At 44.6% G+C, this 17,650-nt stretch overlaps 1 protein-coding gene across 1 annotated transcript in view; it reads left to right on the top strand.

Annotated features, from left to right (window-relative positions):
* ptprn2 (protein tyrosine phosphatase receptor type N2) overlaps window positions 1–17,650 on the top strand; it is a 304,722-nt gene that overhangs the window by 255,721 nt on the left and 31,351 nt on the right. Inside the window, exons 18-19 of the mRNA XM_072687156.1 lie at window positions 7,817–7,894; window positions 16,886–17,005. Coding sequence (XP_072543257.1) covers window positions 7,817–7,894; window positions 16,886–17,005 — 198 coding nt within the window. The remainder of the gene's footprint in view (window positions 1–7,816; window positions 7,895–16,885; window positions 17,006–17,650) is intronic.

The raw sequence follows: 17,650 nt of genomic DNA, 5'->3' as shown, positions 1-17,650 counted from the left end.
ACATTACCAGTCACCTAACAACCAACCACCTACCCAGCCAACCTCCCAACCAACCACCCAACCAATCACATAACTAACCAACCCATTCAACAACCAGCCACTTAACCAATCAACCAGCCACCCAACCAATCACCTAACTAACCAACCAGCCTCCCAACCTACCAGCCAACCAACCAGCCACCTAACCAACCACCCAACCACCCAGCCTTCTGTACTTCGTTCAGCCTGCAGTGGTTTAGCCTCGTCCACTCACGCTGAAGTTCTGCCAAGTGGTTCCTTCTTCTTTCTGAATGAGGCACAACACAGGGCGGCCAATCAGAACACAGCTCATTTGCATACTTGATCACCTAAAGACACAGTAACAGAACCTGCCTGTTAAATGCTAAGAGATGAAGGCAATGTAGGATATGAGTCCTTAAAAGGTGCAGTCTGACCCAATCTGCCTTAACTATGCAGGCCAGCCGGTAGCCAGCGGTTAGCGTGGGGTTCTTTCCGCAGTGCTAATCGAGGGCTGTTTACTTGCATTCAGCCGCCGTTGGTCCGGCGGAACCGGAGAAGCGAGAGAGTTTGTGAAAGTCACTCTTTCTTCAGTTCTCGCCGTCTCCTGCGACCCTGACAAAAGGAAAACTGAAGAAAGTGTGTGGGTCTCTCCTCCCGCGCTCTGTAATTATGGCCCAGCGGGGACCTGACAGCCCGCGCCACCAAAACTGTGACAATTACATCTGTCAAACGTTAGCTTCTTCCTCGTTAGCGCAGAGAGACTCAAAATGACTCACTGCTGATGCTTTCTTTCTTCTCCTCCCTGAACCTCAGGGCTTTGTAGAGCTTTGTGGAACTGGTCTGCTGGGGGGTGGGGGTGTTTGGGGGGGGGGTGGGGGGTGGGGGGTGGGTGGGTTAAGGACAGTCTGACCTCCGAACACACAGAAGCTCACATGGCTTTAAAAGCATTCATTAACACATCCAGCACTGTGTGAACGTCTGATCTGGAAGGCTGTTTATGTGGGCAGTAGAACACTAGAATGGTAAATGCTAGCCCAGTACTCCCAGTTCCCACCTATACGACACCCAGTTTATCAAATCAGTCCTTCATTAAGGTAGATCAGGTGAGCTGCTGGTGGAACTGAACACATCCATAGAACAGTTCACAGAGAAGATCAGCACCCAGGCCTGAGTTCTGCTACTCTACAAACACTAAAATGACAAAAGTATTGGGACACCTGCTCATTAAAAGAGTGTATCCTGCTTTTGTTGGAGTAACTGTCTCTACTGTCCAGGGAAGAAGAGGAAGGAGGAGCATTGCTGTGAGGATTTGATTGCATTCAGCAACAAGAATCCCATAAGTATTGGATGAAGCTCCATCTATCATTCCAGAGAACACAGTTCTTCCACTGCTAGGGGGGCTTAATACCCCTCTAGCCCACACCTGGCATTGGGCAGCATGGTGTCAATATGTTTGTGATGTTGATCTGCTCCAGAGAGTCCTATTCTATTGGCAGTAATACTTCTCTACAGGGACTAGACAAGCTGTGTGTATAAAATGCAGTCATTAGAAGAGATGTCCACAAACATTTGGACAATATATATTTACTCTCTCTCTCTCTCTCTCTCTTTCTCACACACACACACACACACACACACACACACCTTCCTGAGTCCTGAGTGACACAAAGCCCTTTTTGAACAATGCCATGCGTCACCTCCCCTGACACACATGAACACACACACACACACACACTCTCTCTCAGTGACAGGCAGCCGGGCGCATTAGAGGGCCTTCATTAGCATAAGAGGAATCCCGTGCAGCAGCCCGTCGCCATGGTAATAGGCAGGCGGAGGGGCGTGTATGTGTGTGTGTGAACGTGAACCTGCGAGCGAGTGTCTCGTTACTGTCACAGTTCAGGAAGCCGAAGACAATCTCCACACACACACACACACACACACACACACACACACACACACACACACACCCAAGTTGCACTGTTTGTCTGTGATTGTATCCAAACAGTTACAGATGAATGATGGCACCCTCATGCTACCGTGACCCTCAGGACCCTCAGAAGCCCAGACACTATATTTTTACCATCAACCAGAAACCAGAAAACTGCAACATGTCCAAATGTTTGTGGACACCCTTTCTAATGAACACATTCAGCTACTTTAAGTTGCACCTACTGCTGACATTACTGACCAATCCCTGTAGAGAAGTACTGCCCGCAGAATAGGACTCACTGGAGCAGACCAACATTAACCTATTGGCTCCATGTTGCCTAATAATGCCAGGCGTGGGCTAGTAGAGGGGTGTAAAGCCCCCCAGCATTGAGCTGTGGATGCAATCAAATCCTCACAGCAATGCTCCTCCAAAATCTAGTAGAAAACCTTTTTCCCTGGACAGTAGAGACAGTTACTCCAACAAAAGGAGGATCAAGTCTTTTTAATGTCTTTGATTTCAGAAGAAATGAATGTGAACGAGCAGGTGTCCCAATACTTTTGTCAATATGCCGTATCGGTATATATATATATATATATATATATATATGGAGCCAGATAGTCAATAGTGATGGAGTATTATGAGGAAATACAAAAATAGGGCTTTCTAATGTGGCCAGTGATTAGAAATTACAAAAGCAGGGGTTTGTAATAAAGTGGCCAGTGAGGGGAAATACAAGGTAGGTGTTTCTAATAAAGTGGCCAGTGAGGGGAAATACAAGGTAGGTGTTTCTAATAAAGTGGCCAGTGAGGGGAAATACAAGGAAGGTGTTTCTAATAAAGTGGCCAGTGAGTAAAATTACAAAAGCAGGTGTTTCTAATAAAGTGGCCAGTGATTAGAAATACAAAAATAGGGGTTTCTAATAAAGTGGCCAATGAGGGGAAATACAAGGTAGGTGTTTCTAATAAAGCATCCAGTGAGGGGAAATACAAGGTAGGTGTTTCTAATAAAGTGGCCAGTGATTGGAAATAATGGCCTAATGGAGCCACCCCTGGAGCCACTAGAGCCAGATAGTCAGTGTTATTCCCTCCACCTATTCTTTAATGTTATGGCTGATGGAAGTGTAAATTGACAGCAGTACGGTGCGGTGTGGACTGAAAGCTCTGCAATTTCCACAGTTTCTCCACTTGTTTCAAAGAGTCAGAAATAAGTGATGGAAAATTGCAGGCTGATTTTGCAGCCGAAAGCTTTTGTTGCTAAAGAGAAAGGCGGGATCGCGGCGCGTTCGTTGAGACGTAGTTTGGAAATGAATGGAGAAATAGACGTCAGGGTGAATTCGAGCGCTGTTTCAGACGCTGACAGTCTGCCAGTCAGCAGCAGGTTCTGTAATGCTAGCCTTCAGAAGAGGTGCCTGTCTGGGCTAAGCGATTCATTTCTCCGCAAATGGAACAGCAGTGCAGCTGCTTTGTTTGCGTCAGGGCGTCAGAGCATCTCTGCATTTCTTCCCTCCATTATCCGAAGTCTCCTGCAGCGGCCTGAAGTGCGTTAGCCCCGTTATTTGGGAGTTAGCACTTCACCGATACACATCTCAGCCTAAAGTAATTAGATTTTAAGAGCATGATCGTCCTTCTGAGTTCCAGATGATATATCCACTTTAATAACTCCCTTTATGCCAGCGAGACGAGGGCAGTCGGAAAGGGGCCTCACATACGTCTGGTATTAGCTGTCTGCTGTATAATTGCTCTTGCCAGCGATTAAGGTTGCGCTAAGCAATTATATCCATTTGCAGCCAGGCTAATGGCGGTGTGTGTCGTTCACGCTAACAATGGGCCTGCGGTCTGACTTTCTGTCATTTCCCTCGTTTTCTTCGCCACTTTACTGAAAATGCCTCTTATGATTCGCATCTGAGAGTTGCTTCTCAGCAGATATGCTCCTGAACACACCTTTGGAAAGTTCTTGAAGTCCATGTCTTGCAGCTGTACTTTGCTAGTGTACTGCAGCTCGTCTGAGTTTCTAATAAAATGGCCAGTTAGTGGAAGTACAAGGTAGGGGTTTCTAATAAAGTGGCCAGTTAGTGGAAGTACAAGGTAGGGGTTTCTAATAAAGTGGCCAGTTAGTGTAGGTACAACAGTAGATGTTTCTAATAAAGTGGCCAGTGATTGGAAATACAAGGTAGGGGTTTCTAACAAAGTGGCCAGTGAGTGAAATTACAAAAGCAGGGGTTTCTAATAAAGTGGCCAGTTAGTGTAGGTACAAAAGTGGGGTTTCTAATAAAGTGGCCAGTTAGTGTAGGTACAACAGTAGGTGTTTCTAAAAAAAGTGGCCAGTGATTGGAAACACAAGGTAGGGGTTTCTAATAAAGTGGCCAGTGAGTGGAAGCACAAGGTAGATGTTTCTAATAAAGTGGCCAGTGATTGGAAACACAAGGTAGATGTTTCTAATAAAGTGGCCAGTTAGTGTAGGTACAAAAGTGGGGTTTCTAATGAAGTGGCCAGTTAGTGAGGGGAAATACAAAAGTAGGGGTTTCTAATAAAGTGGCCAGTTAGTGTAGGTACAAAAGTGGGGTTTCTAATGAAGTGGCCAGTTAGTGAGGGGAAATACAAAAGCAGGGGTTTCTATTAAAGTGGCCAGTTAGTGTAGGTACAACAGTAGATTTTTCTAATAAAGTGGCCAGAGAGTGTAAGCACAAAACCAGGTGTTTCTATTAAAATGGCCAGTGGGTAGGGGGTTGGGCTAAAGCTTGTGTAGTAGAAGCAGTATAAGGTATGAGACAGTAGGCGCTAGCCTCAGTGTGGGCAGTGTGGGGTGTGTGAGGGGGTGTCTGGCCTGCTGGTGTTGGCTGTTCTCACACACTGGCTGTGGATAATGGAGCTGAGTCTGATCCCCTAACAAGGAAGCATACTGACCTCCATTGAGCCGGCTGCCGGCTATTGTGGTCACTCAAAATGGCTGCGTTCCAGTCTGCTGATGGCTGCGCTCTCTGGGGCATTCCTATTTATTAACCATGCCTCTCTCTCTCTCTCTCTCTCTCTCAGGTAGTGAGTATTATTCAGCAGAGCCTTCTTGAGCCTCCCGCTCTAGTCGCTCTCAGGGCTAGCTAAGGATTCTGGGTGGTTGATGAATGAGGGGTCGGTGTGTGAGCTTCTGCTTTGGGCTGGACAAAATGAATAAGGCATCCCTGTTCATTCAGGCTTAAAGGGAAACTGCACCAGTTTCTGTAGAGCAACTGACCACCAGGCTGCCCCACCACCCGTGCCGGACCAGCGGCACACCCTCCTACCACTGCTACCTGTTTAATGACCATGTTCAAACTTACATGGACTCGTAACTATCTGCCACTATTAATATCACCACCATTACCATCACTACTCTGACCACTGACTCACTGCTGTGACTACATTAAGCTATTCTACAGCGTGATTATTATATCATATTATATTAGTACAGCAGTTTAGGGGGTTTAGTGATTATTCTTTTATCAATAATTAATAAATAGTTCTGATCAGAGGAGGATGGATTGGGTCCCTCTTGTTAGTCTTGGCTCCTCCCAAGGTTTCTTCCTCCAGCTATTGCATATCCCCCAGCTAAAGCAAGGGGTTTCTAATAAAGTGGCCAGAAACGGTATGCACAAAAGTAGGTGTTTCTAATAAAGTGGCCAGAGAAGGGAAGCACAAAAATAGGTGTTTCTAATAAAGTGGCCAGAGAATGGAAGCACAAAAGTAGGTGTTTCTAATAAAGTGTCCAGAGATGGGAAACACAAAAGTAGGTGTTTCTAATAAAGTGGCCAGTGAGTGGAAATACAAGGTAGGTGTTTCTAATAAAGTGGCCAGTGAGTGAAATTGCAAAAGCAGGTGTTTCTAATAAAGTGGCCAGTGATTGGAAATACAAAAGTTGGGGTTTCTAATAAAGTGGCCAGTGGTTGGAAATACAAGGTAGGTGTTTCTAATAAAGTGGCCATTGAGTGGAAATACAAGGTAGGTGTTTCTAATAAAGTGGCCAGTCTGGTGATGCTTTTGATGGGACTGCTTTTTCATATATATATATATAAGCCACTTTATTAGAAACACCTACTTTTGTGCTTCCCTTCTCTGGCCACTTTATTAGAAACCTCTACCTTGTATTTCCAATCACTGGCCACTTTATTAGAAACCTCTACCTTGTATTTCCAATCACTGGCCACTTTATTAGAAACCCCTACCTTGTATTTCCAATCACTGGCCACTTTATTAGAAACCTCTACCTTGTATTTCCAATCACTGGCCACTTTATTAGAAACCCCTACCTTGTATTTCCAATCACTGGCCACTTTATTAGAAACACCTACCTTGTATTTCCAATCACTGGCCACTTTATTCTACTTTGTGTTAGTGCTTTTTGTGTTAATGTGAAGCTGTGTGTGAACATCAGTGTGTGTGTTTTGGTGTACGTGTGGTGTTTAAGTCGTTGGAGCGTATATTTATCCCTGATCATTTAATAATGTGATTTAATGAGAATATGCTCTTTACTGCTGTTTGAAAAAAGTACAAATAGATTTTTTGCTGCTAACAAGCAAACGCTTCAGTTTATCTGTCATCATGCAGCCGAGGCGGGGCTGTATGGAGCGCACTCCAGTTATCTTTGGGTTTTTCTGCTTTTTATGCTTTGTTTTTGCAGTACACGGTTGGAGGCACACACACACACACACACACATACACACACACACACACCCTGCTCCATCCTCTAGATGCCAGGCTTCTCATCAATAAATGTGTTTGATTAGAGCGCCGCTGGGCTTTTATTTGCCGTTCCAGCTTTAATCAGCCGTATTAAAGAATGAACACGCTCAGAAAAAAGAGGAGACCACGCACAGGGACAGCGAGAGCAGTGGGGGAGAGAGAGCAAGTGTGATTGTGTGTGAAAGAGAAAGAGAGAGAGAGAGAGAGAGATGACAAGATGGAGAGAATGAAAGGATACAGAAGGGGAGAGGGACAGGGGGGAGGAGAGTGGTGTGATTGTGAGAGAAGGAAGAGAAAGGAAGGCATGGAGAGAATAAGATTATATATATATATAAATAATCTCATATATTATATCAGTTAGTTCTATCATTCCAGTCTGAAAGGCCTCCTTTCACCCTGTTCTTCAATGCTCAGGACCCCACAGGACAGACCACCACAGAGCAGACTGCAGTATTTGGGTGGTGGGTCATTCTCAGCACTGTAGTGACACTGACTGACCTGGTGGTGGTGTGTTAGGAGTGTGTGTTGCGCTGCAGGTACGAGTCTATCAGACACAGCAGCAGTGCTGCTGGAGTGCTTAAACACTGTGCAGATTCCTCAATAATCCCTAAAGCAGCTGTAAAGCATGGTGGTGGCAGCGTTTCCATTGTCTTTCCTCTGTGTTTGGAAATGAGGACTGTTCTTCATATTTTCTGCCACGTCGCTTTGCCATCAGCAGTCAGGGTCAGAGAGAGCACAACTGGCCCAAAGGAAAACTTATTTTTAAGCAAATGTCACATTAATTTGCACTAAAAGTCAGAATCTTTCAAATATGTGCTTTCCGATGAACGTCCATTGTTACGGCCCACTCCAGGGTCATTAGGCCAGATCGCTTTCCCTCCCCAGACCCTCTGCCAGACCAAACACTGTATAGAAGTATGAATTTTACAGTCAGTCAGTGGAGGAAATGTCACTTCTGTGGAGAGCATGTGGCCTATAGTCCTAAAACAGAAGATCCAGTGAGAGCTCCCCTCGTGGTGAATCATGGACCTGCACCTCCGGAAACAGACCAACACAAAAAACAGCACCAAAGGGCGAAAGAAATATTACGACTGAGGGTCGTAGCACTTGTTTTAGGTTCTTACTGATAGATCTACTGAGGATAACCTTTCTCTCTCTCTCTCTGTCTCCATAGATGGACCACGACCCTCGTAATCCAGCTTACATCTCGGCTCAGGGTCCGCTTCCTTCGACGGTGGCCGATTTCTGGCAGGTAAATGTCAAATGCTTTTTGATTTACAGTGCCTTCCAGAATGATTGGCACCTCAGGAACCAGGGGCAGAAGCATTTGAGAAGACCAGGGAACATCCCTCTGGACTGTAGAGAAGGCTTAGTCAGTGTAAGACCAGCGCTTTGTTGAAACCACATTACAGGGTTCATACGGGTCCTGGAAAACCTGGAAAGTAAACATGCTAAAGTCCAGTAGGACTGAACATTCCCGAAACAAATTATGAGAAAATTCATGGTCCTGGAATTGAGTTTTTTGGTACTTGAAAAGTCATGGAAGTCCTTGAATTTGAAATTGGATAAAGTCTATGACCCCTGACATTAGCAGTCAAAAAGAGAGGCCCATAGAGTCTAATGGAGGTAAGGTATATATCAATGTTGTGGAGGTCCTCCTCTGGCTTTCTGTAGTGGTTAGTGATGTTCTTCTTGCCACATTTCCCAACTCAACACCACACCCTCTCAGTGGAGGGTAAAACATGCTAATTGATTGTGTTACCTTCACATCACCTGAACTTCCTCACTCCTCCACCCACTCCATGTACTGGGTAAACAGAATGGGGCTTGAGATCCTTCATAGATCCTTCAAACATGCCCAACACAGCTAATCAACATCAGTGTAGGACAATCCAAACATCTCAGACCTTCTCTCAGACTGCCTATGCTCCTCAGACGTATCGGCTGGACCACCATTCCAGCATCATTCCAGAGAACACAGCTGTGGGGCTTTATACCCCTCTACTAGCCCACACCTGGCATATTTAGGCAGCAATTAGCTGCCAATAGCTTCATCATGATCTGCTCTAGAGAGTTCTATTCTTTTGGCAGCACTTCTCTACAGGGACTAGACGAGTGTCAGCAATGGGTGCGACTTCAAGTAGCTGAATGCATTCATTACAAGGGGTGTCCACAAACTTTTGGACACATAGTGTGTTTTACATAAGAGAGCCCACATTTGCACTGGTGGAAGACCCTCCAGGCCAGAGCCTTTGGTATGAACCGTAAATATGATTATTAAAAAAATGCTGGTTAGCTACCCTGTTTATTCGGACTCCACAAACATGCTTTCACTCCCTGTACTGCTGACCTTACATGCAGCTCTGCGTCTGTAATTCACAGCCGTACTAATGTCAGGTTTCTGTTCCCGACGAATTACCGCGTGTGGAGCTCTCAGCAGAGCGGAGAAAGGAAATTGCGAGCCGTACAGTAGCTACGATGTGTTTATTCCCCCAGTGTGCTTCTGGCTGTGATGCTGGTGAAAGAATGGGGGCAGCCACAATGTTACATAGAGAGAGAGAGAGAGAGAGAGAGAGAGAGAGAGAGCGTAAGAGAGAGAGAGCACAATGCCTGCTTGCCTTGTACTCTCTGGATGAGAGTGTATTAGCCTAATTAGGGGTTCCAGAGGTCCCACAGGGGCCGAGGGATTCGGCAGGCTGAGCCATAGATGTCCGCTGTAGTAAACATTCGTTCTTGTCGAGCTGGCCAGTCAGACCGTAGACCTTCATGTAGAGCTTGAAGAGACACCAAAGACATCCAGACTGTGTTTGATCTCAGGGACGAAAGACTTTGTGGAACTGCGCTGGCAAACCACTGACGATGGACTGGTATGATGATCAGACGGCTCTGGTCCAGTTTAAAAGGTCCAATTTGGAGCACTTTGGAAGTGGAAATACAAGCGTAGCTGTTTCTAATAAACTGGCCAGCTGTTAGATGTACAGTGTAGGGGAGTTCTAATGAAGTGGTCAGTGAAAATACAAAAGTGAGGGTTTCTAATAAAGTGGCCAGCTGTCGGATGAACAAACAGGGGTTTCCGATAAAGTGGCCAGTAATTGGAAACACAAGGTAGGAAGTGGCCAGTGGAAATACAAAAGTGAGGGTTTCCGATAAAGTGACCAGCTGTTTTACGACATAGATATTTCTAATAAAGTGGCCGGTAAGAGGAAGTACCAGGTAGGTGTTTCTAATAAAGTGGCCAGCTGTTAGATGTACAATGTAGGGGAGTTCTAATGTAGTGGTCAGTGGAAGTACAAAAGGAGGGGTTTCTAATAAACTGGCCAGTGAGTGGAAGTACAAAAGCAGGGGTTTCTAATAAACTGGCCAGTGAGTGTAAGCAGAAACGTAGGTGTTTCTAATTAGGTGGCCAGCTGACAGATTTACAAATAGGAGTTCTAATGTAGTGGTCAGTGGAAGTACAAAAGTAGGGGTTTCTAATAAAGTGGCCATCTGTCGGGTGTACAAATAGGGGTTTCCGATAAAGTGGCCAGTAATTGGAAACATGTAGTAGGGTGTTTCTAATAAAGTGGCCGGTGAGTGAAAATACAAAAGTAAGGGTTTCTAATAAAGTGGCCAGCTGGCGGATATACAAATAGGGGTTTCCGATAAAGTGGCCAGTAATTGGAAACACAAGGTAGGCAGTTTCTAATAAAGCGGCCAGCGGCAATACAAAAGTAGGTGTTTCTAATAAAGCGGCCAGCGGCAATACAAAAGTAGGTGTTTCTAATAAAGCGGCCAGCGGCAATACAAAAGTAGGTGTTTCTAATAAAGCGGCCAGCAGCAATACAAAAGTAGGTGTTTCTAATAAAGTGGCCAGCTGTTAGATGTACAGTGTAGGGGAGTTCTAATGAAGTGGTCAGTGGAAGTACAAAAGTAGGGGTTTCTAATAAAGTGACCAGCTGTAGGGTGTACAAATAGGGGTTTCCGATAAAGTGGCCAGTAATTGGAAACATATAATAGGGTGTTTCTAATAAAGTGACCAGTGAGTGGAAACACAAGGTTGGGTGTTTCTAATAAAGCAGCCAGTGGAAATACAAAAGTAGGTGTTTCTAATAAAGTGGCCAGCTGTCGGATGAACGAACAGGGGTTTCCGATAAAGTGGCCAGTAATTGGAAACACAAGGTAGGCAGTTTCTAATAAAGCAGCCAGTGGCAATACAAAAGTAGGTGTTTCTAATAAAGTGGCCAGTGAGTGGAAACACAAGGTAGGGTGTTTCTAATAAAGTGGCCAGTGAGTGGAAACACAAGGTAGGGTGTTTCTAATAAAGTGGCCAGCGGCAATACAAAAGTAGGTGTTTCTAATAAAGTGGCCAGCTGTCGGATGAACAAACAGGGGTTTCTGATAAAGTGGCTCTAGAATAAGAGAACCTTTGAAGCTGCACCTCGGGACTGTGCTTATACTGAAGGTTCTGTATACCTGAGTTCTTCCTCTCTCTTTTTCAGAGCGAGATTAGAACAGCCCTCCCTAATGGATGTGTTGTTTGTTTGGCTTTATTTATTTGTTCCAGATAAAGGTTAGACGAGGCCGTGCGGGAGATCCTGCGCGCTTTGTTAAAAGTGCACTTTTGATTGAACTGCCGGCTCACGTAAATTGATTGCGGTAATGCATTGATGTCACTCGACCTTCTCAAACAGCGAATCTGCGCTTGCCGGCTAATGGGACGGGTGCTAATTGAGGTTATTGGTTGCTCGTATTTGTCATTTTGTCAATTACTGGCAAAAAATAACGATCTAAATTGAATTAATTTCATAGCGACGGATTTAGGAGCGGTCGGGCCGAGCAGACTCAGAAAGCTTCCATTAAAAGCTCTGCTCGGATTAAATGGTGAAGATGAACGCATCAATCTCCGTCAATTACTGTAGCCTGCTTACGCCAGCCCGAAACTCTAATATGACTAACAAGTTTGACGGAAACCGCTGTGAAAAAGTATTCGCCCCCTGATTTATTCTGCTTTTGTATATTTTTGACACGGAAGGGTCTCGATTCCTCAAGACAAATATAATATAAGACAAAGAGAACCGATATATTATATTAATACATTCGTTTATTAAGGGAAGAGGTTTTTCAGCTCCTGTATCACCTGTGTGATAAAGTAATTGCTCCCTTTAACTTAATAACAGAATAAAAAGTGCCGCTTTCTATAACTGGAGATCACTCTTCTTTGCGAAATGGCTTTAATTCGGCCATAGTGGAGAGCACTTTAAGCCTGATCTGAGAACTTAATGACACTGAAGAACGGAAATAGATATTTAGCATCTCTCTCACCCAAGAGAAAAAGCAATGTTTTGAAGGTAATGTGTTTCAGGATGGTTCACAGGAGATCCTGAGCTTCCGAAATGGCTTTAAAACCATTGCCAGACTGAAATATACATTATATTATATATTAAAAGTTTGTGGACACACCTTCTAATGAAGGCCTTCAGCTACTTTAAGTTGCACCCATTGCTGACAAAGAGCTCGACTAGTCCCTGTAGAGAAGGACTGCCAATAGAATAGGACTCTCTGGAGCACATAATAAACATGAACCTATTGGCCAGGCGTGGGCTAGAGGAGTATATAAAGCCCCCTAGCGTTGAGCTGTGGAGCAGTGGAAGAACAGCATTCTCTGGAATGATGGTGGTGGAGCTCCATCAAATTCCTTTGGGATTTGAAGTTAGGGAGTTAACGCGTCACTGAATGCAATCAAATCCTTACAGCAATGTGGAAAGCCTTCTTCCCTGGACAGTAGATACAAAAGTTACTCCAACAAAAGCATTAGGATCACCATTAGGCATGGTGAGAGTCCTATTCTATTGGCAGTATTTCTTCTCTACAGGGACTAGACAAGCTGTGTATGTGTGTGTGTGAGCATTCGCACATCTGTGTCAGCAATGGGTGCAGCTTAAAATAGCTAAATGCATTCGTTAGAAGGGGTGTCCACAAACTTTTGGACATATAGTGTAGAGGACACCAGGAATGGCTGTAAAGGGTTTCTTTGATAATGCCGTGGCAGAACCACTTTTGGTTCTGGCTGGGAAGAACCTTTGGAATTGGGAAAGAGCCTCAAGGGAAGGTTCCTGATACTCTTTTCCATACCTCGTACCTCTCTTACAGACAGGGTTCCTTGTGGAGACATTGCTCGAGGAGCCCTTCATATTTCAGAGTGCGCCGTAAAAGAGTCCTACAGAACTCACGCTGGAGAGTACTGGAGATGGGCCCGGTTCTCCAGACGCACAGATCCTCAGTCTAGTGTTCATTTACTTAATACACTGTTTGAACGAAGCACGAGTCATTTGCAGAATACATTAAGCAGAACAGTACAGGCAGCATATTCCTCTAGCGTCATTTAGCTGCTCTTCATATTGTGGGATCATGTTCATGATGAATGGACCAATGGAAATGCTCCAAAATGAATCTCATTATATTACCTCACATTAGAAGATAAGAGTGTTTTTTGCATTTTTCCTTTTTTATCTGTAAAGTTACCATTTTCTTATAAACAGTGACAGTACACCAACCAGCCATAACATTAGTACCACTACATTAGATGACCTTCATCTACAGGGGCTCCTTCCAAGGGGTGGATCCATTTGGCAGCGAGTGAACGGTCAGGTCTTGAAGGTGATGAAGTTGAAGAAGCAGGAGAAATGGTCAAGCGTAAGAATCTCAGACACTTTGACAAGAACCAGACTGTGATGTTCTAGACAACGACTGGGTCAGACAGTGACTGGGGGTGTGAAAGCCCCTCAGCATTGAGCTAAATGATGAATGGTGCTCCATCGAATACTTCCGATACCAACATCCTGCCTTCCCTAATGCTCTTGTCACGGAATACAATCAACTCCTCACAGCAATCATCCTCCAGAATTTGGTAGAAAGCCTTTCCAGTAGGATTACCGACACAGTTACTCCAACCATAGCAGGATAGACTTTTTCAAATACCCATGATTTCAGAAGAAAGTGTGAGGAGGTGAGCTGGTGTCCCAATACTTTTGTCCATTTATTGTACTTCTACACGCAGCAAAAGATTGTCTTATGGGCGCCAAAATAGCGTTGGGGTTGAAAGGGGGGGTCTCTGGGAAATATCTGTCGGACTGCTGCCTGTGCTGATCGTTGTGTGGATGTGAAGGTCCATTCAGAGTGAGCAGAATGAGCTGAACTCCAGTAGAAGAACTTCTGGAGACAAATGAGAAAAGCATCAGGTCTCTTTCTGCTTTGATAGGCTGTTGAAAGGTGTCTGAGAGAAGAGAGCTGGAAAGGGAGGAAATAATGAGTTCTTACACTGTTATTATATGAATATTATTGAGCTGAGACTGAGCTGAAATCAGTCTGACCAGAAAGAGTTTGGCCACCTTTGAGACGTTACTTTGATTAAAGTGAGAAAACCCAGGAGTGGTTCCTCAGGAGCCGAATCTCCAAATACAGGAGGAAATTGCTAAGGTCTGAGTCTGTGAAGAACCGAATGAGATGAAGATATCTTAATTAGAATGTTTCTTTCCTTGGGGTAAGCGCCGCTGTATGGACAAAAGTATTGGGACACCTGCTCACCATTCATTGTTTTTTTTCTGAAATCAAAGGTATTAAAAAGAGTTTATTCTGCTTTTGTTGGAGTATCTGTCTCTACTGTCCAGACTGTACTAGATTTTACTGTGAGGATTTGATTGCATGCAGCGACAAGAGCTTTAGTCAGGTCAGGATGTTGTATGAGGATCATCCCCAGCTCCCCAACTCATCCCAGGAGTACTGGATGTAGCACCATCCATCATTCTAGAGAACACAGCCCACGCCTGGCATTAGGCAGCATGGTGCCAATGGGTTCATGTTGGATCTGCTCCAGATAGTCCTATTCTATTGGAGATGTTCTAATGAGGAACACAGTGATGAAGATATATGATATATATATATATATATATATATATATATATATATATATATATATATATATATATATAACCATTGTGTAAAACTACCTCCACCATGTTTGAAAGCTGTACTTTAGCTCATACAGTGTGTGTGTGTGTGTGTGTGTGTGTGTGCATTTGCTGGTTGTCCTTCCTTGGAGCACTTTTGGTAGGTACTGCATACCACTGCATACTGGAAACACAAGACCTCACAAGACCTGATGTTCTGGAGATGTTCTGACCCAGTCATTGTCTAGAACACCACAGTTTGGTTCTTGTCAAAGTGTATCAGATTTTGACGCCATTTTTTGGGGTGTGTATCAGCAGTAAGGTAAAGTAGCTGAGGTGTCCACAAACATTTGGAGAAGGTTTTGAAGGTTCTTCAGAAGGTTCTGTTGGTTCCATAGCCAGTGAAGTGAAAGTTCAAGTTGTAAAGGTTCTTCACACTCACATCTTTGTTCTAAACACGGTTCTTCATGGAACCAAAAGTGGTTCTTCTATGACATCGCATCACTCAGCTTTAAAAGTGTAGCTCCATCAGCCGTCCCTACTGCCCACCTTCCTTTATCGCTGAGGTCGCTTGGGCCGCCGTCCTTGGACTTTGTCTGCTTGGCTTGGTCAGGAGGCCAGTTTGCGCAAACATGCAGGTGTTAATCCAGCCAGCTCCGGTGCTGCCCACCGCCAGACCTGTTCTGGTCCAGTAGCGCGAGCGTTTGTTGGTTCGCTCTGACCTTTGCTTAATATGCGCAGAGTGCTTTTTTCCAGGGCCGACAATATTTGATCACCTGGCTTGGAACGTTTGTATAAGCTCATCCAACCACCTCCCGTTTGCCGAGCCGTTTTTCTGCCATTTCTGGCTTTGTAGCTTTAATGGGGTAATGGAGCAGGAGAACCACATCAGAAATCATTTTTATGATTTTCAAACGGCCGTTTAATGAGAGCAGCGAAATGGAAGAGAGCGAGAAGAACCTGGACACTATTGAGTTTTTGCTGCACGATTTTTTTCAAACTTCAAAAAGTTCAAAACTGAACGTGACTAAAATCTGTATCGCATAATATTCATCATTTTCTCATCTAGCAATTATGAATTCATGAGTCTTGGCCGATGTTCTCCAGCGTTTCAGAAGATTAAAAAACATAACGTATTCTGTGTAATGTCACTTTTTGGGCCACTTGTGTCGCGGCATGGAGTCGCGGCATATTTCGCTTTACAGCTCTTCGGGGATGTGCAGAACGTGAGTGTGATTAGTTTATGGTCGGGGCCATTGTATTTTTATTGCCCTCATAAAAGTCAGTGTTTTTCCCTCATTTTCCTAACGGCCTCGGTGGGCCATTATATCTTCCAAGGACATGAAGGAAGTGTGATTAGGAGAAATGGAGCGAGAAACAGCCGCTCGAAGAGAAAGTGGAGGAATAGGGAGGAATAGAGAAGGAGGGAGGGAGTGGATGATTGAATGACTGGGCAGTGGGACTAACTTAAACCTCAATTACAACTAATAGACAGCCTGACTAATGATAAGCAGCTACACTGTGAGAGCAGGTACATATATATACATACACCTAATCTCATTATTCAAACTCCTGGGTTTTCACTGTAGAAGCTCCAGATCTCATCAGAACAGATAAAGCAGCTGAACATGAATCCAGTAAAAAGGAGAAACAGGAGCTTCTCATTCTGAAGAAAGAAAGTAGTGAGATCTTGTCGGTGAGCTAGTCTGAAGAACAGAGCTCGCTCGGTTCCTCCAGGGTTCTCCTGGACGCCCCCCAGTCCAGCCAGCACACTACCTCCACCATGTTTGGAAGTTGGGAGGCTGTACTTTAGCCTGGCTAGCTCTCACTGTGAGTTGCTGATGAAACTACCTCCACCATATTTGGAAGCTGTACTTTAGGCTGGCTAGCCCTCACTGTGAGTTGTTGATGAAACTACCTCCACCATGTTTGGAGGCTGGGAGGCTGTACTTTAGCCTGGCTAGCCCTCACTGTGAGTTGTTGATGAAACTACCTCCACCATGTTTGGAAGCTGTACTTTAGGCTGGCTAGCCCTCACTGTGAGTTGTTGATGAAACTACCTCCACCATGTTTGGAGGTTGGGTGAGTGTACTTTAGCCTGGCTAGCCCTCACTGTGAGATGTTGCAGCCACCTATTACAGCCACCAACAGTTTATTCCAATAATAAGAGAATAAGAGAGAATTGTGGGACTTGTCTCTGCTGATAGGTGTATGGATGTGAAGGTCCATTCAGAATGAACCGAATGTCATAATGAAGATTTCTGTGCTTTTGTAATGCTTGTCTTGAACAGCTCTTGTTTGTTCCCCTGCTGGTGTAGATGGTCTGGGAAAGCGGGTGCGTTGTGATCGTCATGCTGACTCCGCTAGCCGAGAACGGGACCAAACAGTGTCATCAGTATTGGCCAGATGAAGGTTCCGACCTGTACCACATTTACGAGGTAAAACACTTACACACTTATACAGCATTTAAATGGCTATATTTTCTCCATAGAACACACAAGTACAGCCTAATCTCCACATAAAGTTACATTAATGGAAATACGTCTGCTGAGAAGGTCACCCTCCACTGATGAGGATTATCTACTGGCTGTTTCTTCATGTATTTGATAGTGTAAAAGGCACTGGTTCACTAACTGTACTGCAAAAGTGCCTCGCTAAATCCTAAAATGGCAAGATGGACGTGAACGAGGAACCTGAACCTGGCCTAAACACAATGTGATCCGTGTCCTGAACCTCTCTGGCTACCTCGAGTTCCTAAACTAACAATTCTGGGCAAGGAGCTCAGTGTCCGAGCTTACCTTAAGTACCCCCCAGTCTCAGGTGAAACACATTACCTAAACAGGACATGATAAACTGGGCAAACTAGATACACACGTGAACAGAAATGAACCTGAATCAAACACATGGACATGAATCAAGACACTGAACCGAATCATTGAATCAATATCAGAATGGAAACAACAAAAGTCCTTATATGTGAGCCTGTGGGCGGCCTGTTAGCCTGGCTAGCCCTCACTGTGCGTTGTTGATGAAACTACCTCAACCATGTTTGGAGGCTGGGAGGCTGTACTTTAGGCTGGCTA

The sequence above is a fragment of the Salminus brasiliensis genome, chromosome 9 (assembly GCF_030463535.1).
Source record: "Salminus brasiliensis chromosome 9, fSalBra1.hap2, whole genome shotgun sequence".
In the NCBI taxonomy this organism is placed as follows: domain Eukaryota; kingdom Metazoa; phylum Chordata; class Actinopteri; order Characiformes; family Bryconidae; genus Salminus; species Salminus brasiliensis.
The sequence above is the reverse complement of the archived record's forward strand: the minus strand, read 5'-3'. Positions and strand labels throughout refer to the sequence as shown.